This window comes from Telmatherina bonti (genome assembly GCF_933228915.1).
Source record: "Telmatherina bonti genome assembly, chromosome: 24".
Classification (NCBI taxonomy): domain Eukaryota; kingdom Metazoa; phylum Chordata; class Actinopteri; order Atheriniformes; family Telmatherinidae; genus Telmatherina; species Telmatherina bonti.
In genome coordinates, this window is record NC_136633.1 from 27,425,462 (window position 1) to 27,443,334 (window position 17,873).

At 48.6% G+C, this 17,873-nt stretch overlaps 1 protein-coding gene across 1 annotated transcript in view; it reads left to right on the forward strand.

Annotated features, from left to right (window-relative positions):
* Positions 1 to 7,369: 7,369 nt before the first annotated feature.
* Positions 7,370 to 17,873, forward strand: part of LOC306774047 (NGFI-A-binding protein 1-like) — a 16,009-nt gene continuing 5,505 nt past the window's right edge. The window contains exons 1-4 of the mRNA XM_079264025.1: positions 7,370 to 7,679; positions 13,216 to 14,018; positions 15,657 to 15,790; positions 15,879 to 15,930. Of these exons, the coding sequence (XP_079120151.1) occupies positions 13,218 to 14,018; positions 15,657 to 15,790; positions 15,879 to 15,930 (987 nt within the window). The 5' untranslated portion in view covers positions 7,370 to 7,679; positions 13,216 to 13,217. The remainder of the gene's footprint in view (positions 7,680 to 13,215; positions 14,019 to 15,656; positions 15,791 to 15,878; positions 15,931 to 17,873) is intronic.

Here is a 17,873-nt window from a genome sequence, read left to right on the forward strand (position 1 = left end):
ATGTTGCATTCTTGGTCTTTGCTCCAACCAGACCCTTAGTTTGTGCTTCAGATTCGGCATGTCAGACAGACATGTTGTCATCAATTCGTTCAGAATTTAATGCCAGCAAGTGGTCACACTTCATCGCGTGGTGTCAGCCACCTTTCAGACTGTAAATAAAACGGAGCCTCCGAATAGTCATCTACGGTTTCTGAAGAACTGAACTGAAGCTCAGTGGCGGATCCCAAAGCTGCCATCATGGAAGTGTTATCTGTGTTGTCGTTCCTGAAAACTACTAAAATAGTGGAAAGGGGGTCTGTGATGGTGGGACTGGATAACTGACACCTATCAAACTCTGAGCTCCCTGTAGCTAAGAGCTAACTGAGCTAAAACCAGAGCTAACGGGAGCTAACTGGTTAACAAATGTAAACGTGCTAAAGCTAAGACGCAATGTTAGCTAAAAACTGTTGTGCTACATTCTGCCTTCATGCTACCAGATTTCTGACACCTGTCAATAAAAAAGAACTTCCAGTTTAAACAGATGAGTTAGAAAAGCAGTCTTGAAGGTAAACCTGACCTATTAAACCTAAAAGTTTTTGTACCAGGCTGTAAACATGTTTATTTCTGCTGTGAGGTTGGTCTTTTTTAACACGGGACTCTGTAGGGATTTGCTCCGATCTGGAGCCCCTAGTGGAGGGGGGGGGGGGGGGGGGGGGGGGGGACTGCAGTTTTTTTTTCTCATCGGCATCAGCTTCACTTTTAACCACTGGAGCAGGGGTGTCAAACTCCAGTCCTCAAGGGCCGGTACTCAGCAGTTTTTAGTTGTCTCCATGCTCCAACACACCTGAACGAAATCCATAAATATGTTGACAAGAAGCTGCTGGACCCATTTGATTTGAATCAGCTGTGTTGGTAGAAGGAAACAACAAAAACCTGCCGCATACCGGCCCTTTAGGAATGGAGTTTGGACACCCCTGCACTGGAGGTTAGAGGGTCTTGGCTGGCTGGATATTGAAGGGGGCTGTATGTCCAACCCCGCCCCCTCGACATTTTGATTGGATTAACCCTAACCACGCCCATTTGACATCCAACTCTGCCCAATATCCAGGTCCTCCCCATTCTCCAGGTTGCAGCCGGGGGGTTATTGTCGGATTTCGCCGCTTTGCACCTTCTCAGGGCGCAAGACAGAGAACCAGGAAGGATAGCACCAGATTCGGCTCCAAGAGAGCAAATGAAAAGAAAGAAGTCGATGGACTTGTTCCTGGTTGTGGAGAGAGTGCGTTACGAGCCGCCAGAACTTGAAGTAATAAATTTATGAACATGTTTAAAGCACTCAAATATCATCTAATGCAGTGGTTCCCAAACTTTTTCTGCAGGCCCCCCTTTTCATCAACGATAATGTCGCGCCCCCCCACCCGTCACATGGACCACAGAAACAAACTTTAGTTTTAGTGGCCGTATTGTAGGTGTCTATAGTTAAAACCGTGTCAGTACTATTATCCATTCTCCAGAAGTATAAACCAGGAATCTCTGCAAACGACTTCAGGTGAGGGAAGTTTACTATGAGACGATGCTGCTTTAGTAAAACAACTTTTCTATATATGATAGTTTATTTCCAAAGTAACCTGCAGGCTTTTCTTTGTGTTCAGGATGAAATGTACTCAAGTGGTGGTGTAAATTGTTTGGCTTCATACTTCATTATATTAGATGATAGTATTTTGGTACACGCAAAAGACTGCATTCTCATTATTACCCACCACTGATTATTATTATTACTGGTCAAGCAGGGACAGATATGTTCCATCATAGTTTGTTCTCTTTTTTTACTACTTTAAATCTCTTTTGTTGATTTATCATTATTTTCTATGAGTATTTTTACAAATTTATCCAGTCTAAAAACTCCCAAGTTTTATTTAGCCTTGCCGCGCCCCCCCTGTGATAACCCCCCAGTTTGGGAACCACTGATCTAATGGATTGTTGTATTAGCAGCGTCCACTTTGTCTTCCTGTAAGTCATATGTAGGACATGTTCTGACACGCTAGACTTTCTGTGTTGTGGTCTTTGATGCCAGATCGCCAGTCCTTCATTCTGTCACGCTCCAACGAGGTAACAACGCTATATGACAACCCGTAATCAGGCATGACAATGAACATTGTCTGATCCAGACACAACACCACAAGTCTTTATTTCCAGTCCTGCTGTTAAACATTTCAGTTCATTTTATCGTAGTCACACTTTTCTTTCATTACTGACAGTTACGCATAAAAGCCACGACATTTATGTCGCAAACATCCCAAACTTTCATACACACGTTGTCTGAGTTTTTCCTCATGGGGTTGGTGGAAGTACCCAGAACCAGTAGTCAGAACGTTAGCTTCTTCCTTAACATGACTTCTGACTGACGTCACTTAAAGCTCCATCTTCTTCTTCCTTCTTCCTCCTCACCAGACATAACGTTTTTATCCGAATGAAACCAAAACGACACCAGAGCTTCAGAGGAAATGTTTTCCCAGCAGGAACTTCGTCCATCCCAGAATGCAACAGGACTTTGTTTTCTCTGTAAATGAACAGAAAAACTCCAGTTTGTGTTTAAAATAAAATGATCTGGAGACTGATAGTCAGAAGCAGGGAGAGGAACGCCTCCCAGTCACCTCCAGAGCTTTTACTTCCCGTTGTTTTGTTGGATTTTCATTCCCGTCTGTTATATTTACACACATTTCCTGCAGGACGACATATTTCAGCACAATCTGTGTGTTTTGTTTGATATTAGTTTTACCTGTGAAATGAGAGGCTGTGACAGCAAGCGGTCCCAGAGCTTCCATCTCTGCTAGGCACTCCACAAACACTACTTTTCTCCCCACTCTGGGTTTTGAAGACACATAAAAGCAGCTGCAGCGTTGAGTGTAAATTGTTCTTCTTTGTGTTTAACGTTGTGCTGGTTTCAGAGCGGAGCCATGCTGGAGGTGGGGGTGGTGGTGGGGGAGCTTTCAGAGGTGGGAGGTTGACAGAAGCTGTTTTGGTTTTGTCCCTGGGGTGTTCCACTGGTAGCGGCTGGCCTAATTCCCCAAAATAACTGACTGATGGGGAACGAAGCAGAGAAGTGAATCAGAGCAACGTTTACTGGCTTCCTTCTGCTTCATCTCACACGCAGACGTAGAAGTTTGTCTCTGCAGAGAACTTCTTCCCCCGCCTGATCGCTCTCCTTCTCTGGAGGGTTGATCCTGCAAGACCACATTAGGGTTTAGGTTCAAGTTCCTCTTCTCGGTCACAGGTCTCAGATGTGTCTTCTTCTGATACCACAAACCAGATCTCTGACTGACTCGTTGCTTCTTTTGGGCAGGAAGTGAGAGGTGGCATTCCCAACAGGATAGTCCATTGTAGTACCATCCAGGACTGTGTTCGTTTTGGGGCATGGACAGTCCACTAGATTGGGTACGATCCAAGAGTCGATTTGTTTGGGGCTGGGATTGTACGCTAGACTGGCTACAATCTAGGACTGGGTTAGTTTGAGGGCCAGGACAGTCCATTGGACTGGTTACAATCCAGGACTCGGTTTGTTTGGGGGCCAGGACAGTCTGCTAGACTGGGTATGATCTAGGACTCGCTTCGTTTGGGAGTAAAGACAGTCCACTAGTTTGGGTACGATCCAGAACTCAATTTGTTTGGGGCCGGAATAGTCCGCTAGACTGGCTACAATCCAGGACTTGGTCAGTTTGGGGGCCAAGACAGCCCATTGGACTGGGTACGATCCAGGACTGGGTTAGTTTGGGGGCCAGGACAGTCGGCAAGATTGGGTACGATCCAGGACTTGATTTTTGTTTGGGGCTAGGATAGTCCACTAGACTGAGACGATCCAGCACTCAGTTCTTTTGGTGCTGGGATAGTCCACTAGACTGGCTACAATCCAGGACTTGGTTAGTTTAGGGGCCCGATACAACTTGGGACTGGGTTCGTTTGGGGCTGGAATAGTCTGCTAGACTAGGTACAATCCAAGACACTACTCCGTTGGGGGGTGCAACATACTTTTGCACTTTGGGGGATGAAAAGCTGCATCACTAATGGTGTACTTATACTGAATATTCAACATAGTGTTATGGATGTAAGTACAGAGCAACAGCGGGCCGAGACCAGGACCTTGTGGGATGCCATTTTTCACCAGGAATACCTGAGAGAAAGAGCAGTCTAAAGAAAGATCACTCTGAGCTGACCTCCCAGCAGAAACAGAACCACTGATGAGAAATCCAAACGCCTTTAGCACCACATTACAGACTAAAGCAAAGTGGACCAGCACAAGTCTACAAACCCTGATTTAGTTCTGCTGATTTGCAGTTTAGAAACAAACGTGTGAAAGGCATCAGCTTAGCTGCTGACTTCCTGCTACCCACTTTCCCACGTTGAACTGTGTCCTCCCTGATCACTCTAACAAGCTCAAATCTGAATTCAGCATTTGCATACAGGCGTGTTTCACTGACGCACTTGTGTGGAGTTTGACTTTACTGAGTCACACGTGACCGAAGCTGCTGGTTTCAGATTTCAGTCAGTGATAATGGCAGCACAGTCAGAAAGAGATGAAGAGCAAAAGCCAAAACACAGAAAGATGCTGAAAACTGGGTTAAAGAGACGTTTATCAGATGTTTGGACTTTCTGGTCTTGTTCAGTGAGGGTCTTCCTGTTAGAGCCTGAAATGCAGCTGGAATGTTTCCACCAACAAACTTTACACACCATAAAGTTCTGAACACAGACGAGGGTTTTTATTCTGGAATCTCCCTCAAAGTTTTCTTGTTCCTGCTCTTTACAGGCAACTTATTCATCAAGCAAACATCCCAAAACTGGGATCAGGTCTGGGACCTGGTCTGAGACCTGGTCTGGGGCCTGGTCTGGTATCAGCTCTGGGATCAGGTCTGGGATCAGGTCTGGAATAAGGTCTAGTATCAGGACTGGGGCCCGGTCATTGATCTGGTCTGGAATATGGTCTGGGACCTGGTCTGGAAATCAGGTCTGGCGCCTTGTCTGGGATCAAGGGTGGGATCATGTCTAGAATCATGTCTGGGATCAGGTTTAGGACCTGGTCTGGGATCAGGTATGGAATCAGGTCTTAGACCTAGTCTGGGATCAAGTCCGGGATCAGTTATAGGGCCTGGTCTGGAATCAGATCTAGGGCCTGGTTTGGCATCATGTCTGGGACCTGGTCTGGAGCCTTGTCTAGGATCGGGTCTGGAAACAAGTCTGGGATCAGGTCTGGGATCGGGTCTGCGATCGGGTCTTGGTTCAGGTCTGGGATCGGGTCTGGGTTCAGGTCTGGGATCGGGTCTGGGATCAGGTCTGGGATCAGGTCTGGGATTGGGTCTGGGATCGGGTCTGGGTTCAGGTCTGGGATTGGGTCTGGGATCAGGTCTGGGGTCAGGTCTGGGATCGGGTCTGGGATCAGGTCGTGGATCAGGTCTGGGATGAGGTTTGGAATAAGGTCTAGTATCAGGTTTGGTATCAGGTCTGTGGCCTGGTGTAGGATCGGTCTGGGATCAGGTCTGGGATCGGGTCTGGGATCGGGTCTAGGTTCAGGTCTGGGATCGGGTCTGGGTTTAGGTCTGGGATTGGGTGTGGGATCGGGTCTGGGATCAGGTCTGGGAACAGGTTTGGAATAAGGTCTAGTATCAGGTTTGGTATCAGATCTGTGGCCTGGTGTAGGATCGGGTCTGGGTTCAGGTCTGGGATCAGGTCTAGGATCGGGTCTATAATCGGGTCTATAATCGGGTCTTGGTTCAGGTCTGGGATCGGGTCTGGGATCAGGTCTAGGATCGGGTCTTGGATCACGTCTGGGATGAGGTCTGGGATCGGGTCTGGGTTCAGGTCTGGGATCGGGTCTGGGATCAGGTCGTGGATCACGTCTGGGATGAGGTCTGGGATTGGGTCTGGGATCGGGTCTGGGTTCAGGTCTGGGATTGGGTCTGGGATCAGGTCTGGGATCAGGTCGTGGATCAGGTCTGGGATGAGGTTTGGAATAAGGTCTAGTATCAGGTTTGGTATCAGGTCTGTGGCCTGGTGTAGGATCGGTCTGGGATCGGGTCTGGGATCGGGTCTGGGTTTAGGTCTGGGATTGGGTTTGGGTTCAGGTCTGGGATCAGGTCTGGGATTGGGTCTGGGATCGGGTCTGGGTTCAGGTCTGGGATTGGGTCTGGGATCGGGTCTGGGATCAGGTCGTGGATCAGGTCTGGGATGAGGTTTGGAATAAGGTCTAGTATCAGGTTTGGTATCAGGTCTGTGGCCTGGTGTAGGATCGGTCTGGGATCAGGTCTGGGATCAGGTCTGGGATCGGGTCTGGGATCAGGTCTGGGATGAGGTTTGGAATAAGGTCTAGTATCAGGTTTGGTATCAGATCTGTGGCCTGGTGTAGGATCGGGTCTTGGTTCAGGTCTGGTATCGGGTCTGGGATCCGGTCTGGGTTCAGGTCTGGGATCAGGTCTGGGATCAGGTTTGCTATCAGGTCTGTGGCCTGGTGTAGGATCAGGTCTAGGATCAGGTCTAGGGCCTGGTCTAGCCTGGTCTGGGATCAAGGGTGGGATCAGGTCTGGAATCATGTCTGAGATCAGGTGTAGGACCTGGTCTGGGACCTGGTCTGGGACCAGTACTGGGTTCAGGTCTGGGGTTTTCCTGCTTATAGAATATTTTCTATAACTGTTGAAATGAATCTTAGCAGAAAACAAACGTTTTTATTTGTTGTTGTCATGGTGATGTTTATGTTTATTTTATGTTGATGTTGACAGACAAACCAGAAGTGGTCTACCCGGATCCTGGATCTGCTCTGAGACCAGCCCAGACCCTAAATCCACTTTGAGCGCGTGAAGTGTGCAAACTGCAGCGCCTCCGTGGGCGTTCAACCTGCCTGTGTTTGGTATTCCGTGCAGAAAGCCTCCCACGCTCCGTGTGTCCGCCCACGCGCGGATTTGCGTCACGCAGGGAGCCGCGTGGGCGAGGAGTGAGAGAGAGAGAGGCTCTGTGGCAACCGCGCGGAATATCCCACTTTCTTCAGATGCCCGCGTGAAGCTGCGCGTGGGCAGGACGAGTCAGAGCGGAAATGTTAACAAAATAAAAGTCGCTCCATGATCCTGGTCCAGTCCTGGTCCCGGAGGTCCGGTTCTGGGTCTGTGAAACCTCTGGGATCTGGACTGACTCAGAATAGAGTACAGTAATCAGATTATTTTCAGAAGAGTAAGAGTTTTAGGTCGCGCGCATCCAGACCCGCGTCTCTTCGTGCACGTGTAGCGCGGGCACTTTTATTTTGTCAGCGTCAGCGGAGTTATTGCGCGTGCTGCACGTGTACTTGACGATGGTGCGCGGCGCAGAGGAGTGGAGAGACGCTGGGAGAGACTCGCACACACACGTCACGCGCACCGGGAGGAGAGGACGCGCCAGAAGACGCAGAAGGTTTGCGGCTTTTCTCTCAGTTTGCGCGTTCTGTCCGCACAGAAAGTTTCCGCGCGCGAGTCCGAGCTCTTCCTCCTGCTCCTCATCACTTCTTCTCTGAATTTACGATTTTATTTGTCATCGGGCGCGTGCCGCTCGTGTTGCGGGATTTATTTTTCTCTTTGCGGGATTTCTGTTTGCGCAAACTGACCAGCGGGTTTGAGTTCAGTTGTGAAGAGGAGAAGGAGAGGAAGACGATCCGGACCAGAGGGGACCGAAGAGGACGAAAAACTCACCAGGTAGGCAAAGTAAGACCCGGTTTGATACCGCATGTTTTCTACCGCAAGTCCCGCAGCTCCGTGCGGGAGGAGAGCATCCCGCAGCAGGGAGAGGGAACTTTGCGGGTCCGGTCATCTTTATAGAGATGAAGCAGAAACAGAAAAGTCCTGCAGGAAACAGACCTCTGAACGCACCAGGTCTCCATCCACACTGGATCCGGATCGAACCGTTCCGTTCACATGGATGGAATTCCATGTTTCATACATGTAACATGTTCCACATCCAGGGAAGCTCGCGCCCCATGGCGACTTCCTGCTGAATCACAGCGGATCCTTCCTGGGTTGGGCTCCACCTGGAAAACCACCTGGTCTGGTGCGGACACCTTACCTGTCCAGGTGAACGGCTGGTGAGGAAGCAGAATTCCTGCTGGGATTAAACCTGGAAGATGGAATTAGGACTTTCCAGCTTCATCGGTCTGAAAAAGCTGAAACATCCCAAGTGGAGCGGAAATTATTCCCGTTCAGCTCCAGATCAAAACTTCAGATGTTCCACCAAAAACACAGAAAATTCAACTTTAGTCTGAACATGTTAACAGTTTCCGTCTCCAGGATCCCTGCAGGACTGACCAGGTACAGTTCTCAAGGATCCCTGCAGGACTGACCAGGTACAGTTCTCCAGGATCCCTGCAGGACTTTCCAGGTACAGTTCTCCAGGATCCCTGCAGGACTGACCAGGTACAGTTCTCCAGGATCCCTGCAGGACTTTCCAGGTACAGTTCTTCAGGATCCCTGCAGGACTGACCAGGTACAGTTCTCCAGGATCCCTGCAGGACTGACCAGGTACAGTTCTCCAGGATCCCTGCAGGACTTTCCAGGTACAGTTCTCCAGGATCCCTGCAGGACTGACCAGGTACAGTTCTCCAGGATCCCTGCAGGACTTTCCAGGTACAGTTCTCCAGGATCCCTGCAGGACTTTCCAGGTACAGTTCTCCAGGATCCCTGCAGGACTGACCAGGTACAGTTCTCCAGGATCCCTGCAGGACTGACCAGGTACAGTTCTCCAGGATCCCTGCAGGACTTTCCAGGTACAGTTCTCCAGGATCCCTGCAGGACTGACCAGGTACAGTTCTCCAGGATCCCTGCAGGACTGACCAGGTACAGTTCTTCAGGATCCCTGCAGGACTGACCAGGTACAGTTCTCCAGGATCCCTGCAGGACTGACCAGGTACAGTTCTTCAGGATCCCTGCAGGACTGACCAGGTACAGTTCTCCAGGATCCCTGCAGGACTGACCAGGTACAGTTCTCCAGGATCCCTGCAGGACTTTCCAGGTACAGTTCTCCAGGATCCCTGCAGGACTTTCCAGGTACAGTTCTCCAGGATCCCTGCAGGACTGACCAGGTACAGTTCTCCAGGATCCCTGCAGGACTTTCCAGTTACAGTTCTCCAGGATCCCTGCAGGACTTTCCAGTTACAGTTCTCCAGGATCCCTGCAGGACTGACCAGGTACAGTTCTCAAGGATCCCTGCAGGACTGACCAGGTACAGTTCTCCAGGATCCCTGCAGGACTGACCAGGTACAGTTCTCCAGGATCCCTGCAGGACTGACCAGGTACAGTTCTCCAGGATCCCTGCAGGACTTTCCAGGTACAGTTCTCCAGGATCCCTGCAGGACTTTCCAGGTACAGTTCTCCAGGATCCCTGCAGGACTGACCAGGTACAGTTCTCCAGGATCCCTGCAGGACTGACCAGGTACAGTTCTCCAGGATCCCTGCAGGACTTTCCAGTTACAGTTCTCCAGGATCCCTGCAGGACTTTCCAGTTACAGTTCTCCAGGATCCCTGCAGGACTGACCAGGTACAGTTCTCCAGGATCCCTGCAGGACTTTCCAGGTACAGTTCTCCAGGATCCCTGCAGGACTTTCCAGTTACAGTTCTCCAGGATCCCTGCAGGACTGACCAGAGTTCTGTGTTTCTGCAGTGTTTATCCCACTGCTTGAAGTAATGAAATGTAACGTAATGTTCAGTCTCGGTTCTTGGGAGGATCCATCCCTACGTCAGACCTGTTCGGGTCCAGGTTCTGGGGAGGATCCGTCAGACCTGTTGGGTCATATGACATTAGTCTCTGTCTTGTTGACAAACACGTTTCCATGGAGACTGTTTCTGATTAGACTTCAGTGAAGAGATGATGGATCAGATGACGGTCTGAAGAAAGAACTGGACTAAGATGAAGGAAAAGACTGAAGATGAAACGGTGACCTTCAGGAAACCTTGAGATCTGGTTTAAGGTCTGAGTGCTGAGGACAGGAAGAAGATCAGGTCTTCATCGTGGCTTCCTAAGTGGACAAAGGTCAAAGGACTCCTGAACAGCTGGAGGAAGCTGCCGACTCGTCTTCATCATCAGCCGTCAGGGCGATTTATCTCCACTCAGCTGCTTTCTTCTTCATCTCCCAATTAACTGCAGCTTCTTTCTTCTTCTTCTTCTTCTTCTTCTCCCAATTTACTGCAGCCAGTTTCTTCTTCTTCTTCCCACAATTTACTGCAGCTGGTGTCTTTTGCTTCTACCCATTTACTGCAGCTGGTTTCTTCTCCTTCGTCTCCCAATTTACTGCAGCTGGTTTCTTCTTCTTCTTCCCCCAGTTTACAGCAGCTGGGTTCTTCTTCTTCTCCCATTTTACTGCAGCTGGTTTCTTCTCCTTCGTCTCCCAATTTACTGCAGCTGGTTTCTTCTTCTTCTTCTCCCATTTTACTGCAGCTGGTTTCTTCTTCTTCTTCTCCCATTTTTACTGCAGCTGGTTTCTTCTTCTTCCCCCAGTTTACAGCAGCTGGGTTCTTCTTCTTCTCCCAGTTTACTTCAGCTGGTTTATCAGTTTATAAGTGATGTTTTGGCCTCCATATTCCAACCCTAACTGGAAACCAGCTTACCAGTGTTTCCAGTTTGGACCAGAGTTTCCTTTTGATTCCACCAGACGGACATCCCATGCCCGACATTGTCCACTGGGCGTCCCAGCCCACCGAGCTTCAACAACCTGCTGAGGAAGTGAGATTTTCTGGACTAAATTTGCCCGTAACGGGGGCACCTCGTCTGGATGTGACGTCGGGTCCTTACTCGGTGTTCCAGAACCACCCTGTTACCATGACAGAGCTTCATCTGGACCCTCAGCTCTTCTGGTTTTCTGACTTTTACTGTCTCCGGCAGCGTTTTCAGTCAGGCTGATTGGACGCCTCTGTGGGCCTATTCTGGGCGAGGCGAGCCACCACCTACACATCCTGCAGGGGTGGAGAGAGGCATGTGGTCCTCCAGAAACCCGGCCACTCCTCTGTTAGCCTCCGCAGGGCCTCGCCGGCGGCTCAGAGGAAAGCAAGTTTCTGAGCTGTGCTTGTTCTGTTTGACCAGAATCCGCCTCGGACTTCAGACCAGGAGGACTTTGGATAGATTCTGGTCCAGTCTGGTCCAGATTTGATCTTTTCTGAGCCTTGAAGGCGACTAAATACCAACCTGTTTCACCGCAGCAGCAACATTTAATCATTTTTTTGCTTTAAAGCTACGATCAGGTGGAAATAAAAGTTACAGCAGCAGAGGAACCAGCTGGAACGTGAAGGAACCATAATGTTTATGAACAATCCTGAAGCTGATGTTTGAAATGTTTTTCTGCGTTTTAGGTTGTTTTGTTTTTTTGGCTGCTGGTTTAGCGTCTGAGTTCAGGTTAATTGTCAAGATTGACACAAGCCAGAAACACAATGTGTTAAATCAGATGAAAATCTCAGCTTCACTTCTCTGACAGGTTAAGGTTAAGGTTAGTTTAGCTAGTCAGATGGGTTAGTTACCTCCCTCTAACAGCTTTTTTTCACCAGTCGGTGCTCAGCAGGAGGATTTCAGCCTCATATTAACTTTATTTTCAACTTTAACATTGGTTGCAAACCAGATAGTGATAAATACTTCACCCAATTATAGCCCAGTTATGACCCAGTGTTTGCCATTTACGGCCCAGTTACAGCCCAGTTACGGCCTTGTTACGGCCCTGTTATTGGCCATTTACGTCCCAGTTATGGCCCATTTACAACCCAGTGACAACCTTGTTATGACCCAGTGACAGACCTGTTACAGCCCAGTTTCTACCCAGATACAACCCAGTTCTGACCCAGTAACAGCCCAGTTACACCCCAGTTACAGCCCTGTTACAACCCTGTTATGACCCAGTTACAGCCCTGTTTCGGCCGAGTTTCGACCCAGTTACGACCCTGTTATGACTCAGTTACACCCCTGTTACAACCCAGTTACAACCTTGTTACGTCCCAGTTACACCCCAGTTACAGCCCAGTTACAGTCCTGTTACGACCCAGTTACTACTAAGATCCACAGGTTGTTGGTTTGACGTGGACTTTGTGTGAGTCTAATTGCTGAAACTTAGTCACAACCTCCACAAGGAAAGTATCAGTGCGGGAACCGAGCCATGAATTTGGCCGGATCAGGCCCAGATGAGCAGGGCCAGAGCTAACTGTGAAATCTGATTGGCGACCTCAGGTTTCCCGATTTATCCATGTGTCTTCGCATTTCTACAGGAGATTTTGTCTCTGTTTAGATACAACTACGAATGTTCTAGAAGGCTGTTAACCTTATGTTAGCATGAACCTACGTAGCAGTTCTAATCTAGTTCTATGCTAGCTCTAGATTAGCTTTAAGGTGGGGGGGTATGTTATATTAAGCCTTCAGCTGGTGTATTTGGGGACACATAAACTCAGTTTATCCAGATTTTCACACTAGAACGGAAAATAAACTTGAAATATGCTCAGAGATTAGCTTAGCGCTGACTAAGCTAGCTCAACATGAGCCGGTTTAATTTAAAGTAGAAGAGCTTGAAAATGTGGAGAAATATGTCAGATTCTGTAGAGGAAGTTACAAAATGAAGAGAAAAGAAAGACATTCATGACTTTGGGGTCCAGGATCTCACCAGTATGAACTGGGATCAAACCATCAACCTTTTAAAAAAAGGCAGACCATGAGGGAAGCAAGAACAAAACCACAAAACAAGTTTATGTTTTAGTTATTAATGTTATTAATGTTAATTTAATTTAATTTCGTAGGAGGTCTTGTTTGACTGTTATGAGATTTTATTTCATTTATTCATTTTATTTAGTTTTTAAAGTTATATTCTATTTTTTTTTTTGATTGATTTGTATTCATTCATTGTCTTATTTTTGTAATATCTTTATTGTATATATTTGTTGTTTGATTGTTTGTTGTGTATTATATTACCTGACTTTTGCAGCTGCAGTTTTTCAAACTATATATTATTATATTTTTGTGTTTTTTTTATATTTATATATTTTTTTATATTTTTTTATTTTATTGAATTTATTTAGTTTTATTTGCATTTCTTTTGCTTTATGAATGTTTTTTATTTTCATTTATCAGTTTTTTCTGTGACCATATTGTCATTAGTACTTATTTCCAGGCTTTCGCTTTTTGTTTGTATTAATTTATTCTGTTGATTAAACCTTTTCACGCTTCCCTGCGCATCACGTTGTTGTGACTGAACCGTGTTTGGTCTTGCTTCAGGTATGGCAGCGGTGTTGCCGAGGACCCTGGGTGAGCTGCAGCTGTACCGGATCCTGCAGCGAGCGAACTTGCTCTATTACTACGAGGCCTTCATCCAGCAGGGCGGCGACGATGTGCAGCAGCTGTGCGAGGCTGGGGAGGAGGAGTTCCTGGAGATTATGGCCCTAGTGGGCATGGCCAGCAAGCCTCTGCACGTCCGTCGCCTGCAGAAGGCGCTGCGTGACTGGGTCACCAACCCAGCCATCTTCAACCAGCCGCTCACCTCGCTGCCCGTCTGCAGCATCCCCGTCTACAAGCTGCCCGAAGGCTCGCCTACGCTGCTTGGCGCCCAGGATCGCACCAACACCGCCAGCGTCAAGATGCCCAAAGCCATGGCGGCGGCCTGCTCGGACCCCGGGAAGCTGGACGTTGCGAGGGACAAAGTGTCGGGCGGGTCGCCCCTGCAAGGCAGCAGCGAGGCTCGGTTCTGGTCAGGCCACAGCAATGACAGCGAGCACAGCCTGTCACCGTCGGACCTCGGCTCGCCGTCTTCCCCCAGGGACACTCTGGAGGCTCTGGACGCCGCGGCTGTACAGTCGGTCCTGGAGTGTGTGGACAGGATGGCGCCAGGACTCCCCAAGACGGACCTAGCCGATGTTAAAGAGCAGCTGAAGAACAACAAGAAACTGGCCAAGATGATCAGCCACATCTTTGAGATGGGCGACGATGACCCGCGGAGGGAGGATGAAATCCGGAAGTACAGTGCCATCTACGGACGCTTCGACTCCAAGAGAAGGGACGGAAAACACCTGACACTGCACGAGGTACATGGCTTTCTGTCCTGGACAAGTGTCCGTCCTGGACGAGTTACTGTCCTGGACGAGTGTCCGTCCTGGACGAGTTACTGTCCTAGATGAGTGTCCATCCTGGACGAGTTACTGTCCAGGACGAGTGTCCGTCCTGGACGAGTTACGGTCCTGGACGAGTGTCCGTCCTGGACGAGTGTCCGTCCTGGACGAGTTACTGTCCAGGACGAGTGTCCGTCCTGGACGAGTTACGGTCCTGGACGAGTGTCCGTCCTGGACGAGTGTCCGTCCTGGACCAGTTACTGTCCTGGACGAGTTACTGTCCTGGATGAGTTACTGTCCTGGATGAGTGTCCGTCCTGGACGAGGGTCCATCCTGGACGAGTTACTGTCCAGGACAAGTTACGGTCCTGGACGAGTGTCCGTCCTGGACGAGGGTCCATCCTGGACGAGTTACTGTCCAGGACAAATTACGGTCCTGGATGAGTGTCCGTCCTGGACGAGTTACTGTCCTGGATGAGTTACTGTCCTGGACGAGGGTGCATCCTGGACAAGTGTCCATCCTGGACGAGTTACTGTCCAGGACAAGTTACGGTCCTGGACGAGTGTCCATCCTGGACGAGTTAGTCTCCTGGACAAGTGTCCGTTCTGGACAAGTTACTGTCCTAGACAAGTTACTGTCCTGGACGAGATACTGTCCTGGACGAGATATTGTCCTGGATGAGTTACTGTCCTGGACGAGGGTGCATCCTGGACAAGTGTCCATCCTGGACGAGTTACTGTCCAGGACAAGTTACGGTCCTGGACGAGTGTCCATCCTGGACGAGTTAGTCTCCTGGACAAGTGTCCGTTCTGGACAAGTTACTGTCCTAGACGAGTTACTGTCCTGGACGAGTTACTGTCCTGGACGAGTTACGGGTCCTGGATGAGTGTCCATCCTGGACAAGTGTCCATCCTGGACAAGTTACTGTCCAGGACAAGTTACGGTCCTGGACGAGTGTCCATCCTGGACGAGTTAGTCTCCTGGACAAGTGTCCGTTCTGGACAAGTTACTGTCCTAGACGAGTTACTGTCCTGGACGAGTTACTGTCCTGGACGAGTTACGGGTCCTGGATGAGTGTCCATCCTGGACGAGTGTCCATCCTGGACAAGTTACTGTCCTGGACGAGTTACTGTCCTGGATGAGTTACTGTCCTGGACGAGGGTGCATCCTGGACAAGTGTCCATCCTGGACGAGTTACTGTCCAGGACAAGTTACGGTCCTGGACGAGTGTCCATCCTGGACGAGTTAGTCTCCTGGACAAGTGTCCGTTCTGGACAAGTTACTGTCCTAGACGAGTTACTGTCCTGGACGAGTTACTGTCCTGGACGAGTTACTGTCCTAGACGAGTTACTGTCCTGGACGAGTTACTGTCCTAGACGAGTTACTGTCCTGGACGAGTTACGGGTCCTGGATGAGTGTCCATCCTGGACGAGTGTCCATCCTGGACAAGTTACTGTCCTGGAGGAGTGTCCGTCCTGGACGAGTTACTGTCCTGGACAAGTGTCAGCATCCTGGTCGACGTATTGTCTTGGACCAGCTGTTGATTCCTGATTGAACCAGAGAGCAGAGTGTTGTGTGTGTGTGTGTTTCTGACGGGTTTGTGTCGATGTCCAGCTGACGGTGAACGAGGCGGCGGCGCAGCTCTGCATGAGGGACATGGCACTGCTGACACGACGCGATGAGCTCTTTGGACTCGCCCGGCAGATTTCCAGAGAGGTCACCTACAAATACACCTACCGTACCAGCAAGTAAGAGCCGACCAATCACAGCTAAGATCAGATCAGTCTGGTTTCCGTGGCGAAGATATGAAATGTGTATCTGGACGTTTGTCTGCAGGTCTCGCTGTGGAGATCGAGACGAGCCATCTCCGAAACGGATTAAAACAGAGGTAAAGTCCCTTTGGTTGTTCCGCTTGATCCAACTGTGACACCATTTACGCTGAACCCCTAAACCTTCATCAGGACTTGCTGAGGTCTACCTCCTCCATCACCAGGAACTGGTGTAACTGGGATGGTCATGTGACCCTCCAGCTGGTCTATGTCTGGTCTATCCGTCCAGGAGGTTTACAATCCAGACACAACATGTAGTGTTGAAAACTAGACTCTAGATGGTAAATCCACCATTATTTATCACATCTTCATCACCATCACCACCATGTTGCTAAGAGACCTCTATTTTCCCCTGGACATGATGATGAGGTCACTTCCTGTCAGACTTTCCACCAATCAGAGAGCTTAAACCGAGGGACTTGCTGGAATTGAGACGTTTCTGAAGCCGGTTCAACCCTTCCAGACTTTCCATCCGTCCTCTGGACCTCCGGCTGCTTCGTTCAGGATCTTCAGAAACCACCAGGACCAGTTCAGACATGATTACTTCGTCCTGCTCGTCCAATCAGGGAAAAGTTGGAACTCTGATCTGGATCGGACAAAAAATTCCTCCTGATGGAGGTCGATTGGATCAGATGATGTGTTTCGTCCTGATTGGCTGATTTATCGGATCAGAAGTGCTAGATGGAAAATACTACATGTTTATGTTGTTTAAATGTTGTTTACGTGATGTTTACATGTTTGTGTTGTTTACATGTTGTTTACATGCTGTTTATGTGTTATTTACGTGTCAGTTATGTGTTGTTTAGATGTTTACGTGTTGGTTAAATGTTGTTTATGTGATGTTTACATGTTGTTCATATGCTGTTCATGTGTTATTTACGTGTCATTTATGTGTTGTTTACATGTTTACGTGTTGGTTAAATGTTGTTTATGTGATTTACATGTTTGTGTTGTTTACGAGTTCTTCACATGTCATTTGTGTGTTGTTTACATGGTTTTTATGTGTTGTTTAAGTTTCTTACATGTTTTTTATGTTTGCATGTTATTTACGTGTTGTTTACATGTTGTTTATGTGTTGTTTACATGTTTAAATGTTGTGTTTGTGATGTTTACGTTTCTTACATTTTTATTTACATATTTACATGTTATTTACATGTTGTTTATGTCTCGTTTACATTTCTTACTTTGTTTTTTTACATTTACATGTTATTTACGTGTTGTTTGCATGTTGTTTACGTGTTTACGCGTTTAAGCTTCTAGCAGTGTGACCAGTGCGGTGCGGGCTGTATGGCTGACATACTGGGCATGCTCAGTATCATTTCTACCCGACATTTTGAACATGTTTTCTATTAGGATTCGATTAGAATAAACAATCCGCCTCCGTCGGAGCAAAGTTCAGAGCCGATCCGAAGGTCTGATTAGTGCGTTTACATGAAGACTTTTATTCCGATCCGGCTTTTCAGCCAAACTTTGCTGTTTAAACGTAAACGTCGTGGGAATTTCCTTGTTTTCTCTTCGAAGCTGACGTAAAACTGCATTTTGTCGAGTTTTGGAGACAAAAATACCCCATAAGGTTCCTCGGAGCTTCAAATTCACAAAGACTTTGCGTCCTTCTCTGGGTGATGAGGTCGAAGGTGCGGGTTCTGCAGGTGGCCAGGATGCAGATCTGCAGCGGCCGTGAAGCGACTACAGAGCCGTCTGTCAGCAGCGTCTCTCCCGGCGCTCCACCCGAGGCGTCTCCTCCCAGTGCAGAGCCATGATGGAAAACACATGGCAGCTGCGAGGAGTCGTAACGGGACGGCGAGCAGATGAACACACACCTGCTCACAAGAACATGTGTGAGCCGCTGGAAACGGGGAAGTCCTGCAGACAGAAGCAGAGCAGAAAGCGTCCTCACCAGCACCCTGCAGCTTTTTACTTTCTACTGTTTAAGTCAGAAAAGAGCTGATCTGAGCGCCACCTTCGGGTTGAGACAAAAAAAGTGTCCTGATGTGGATCTGTT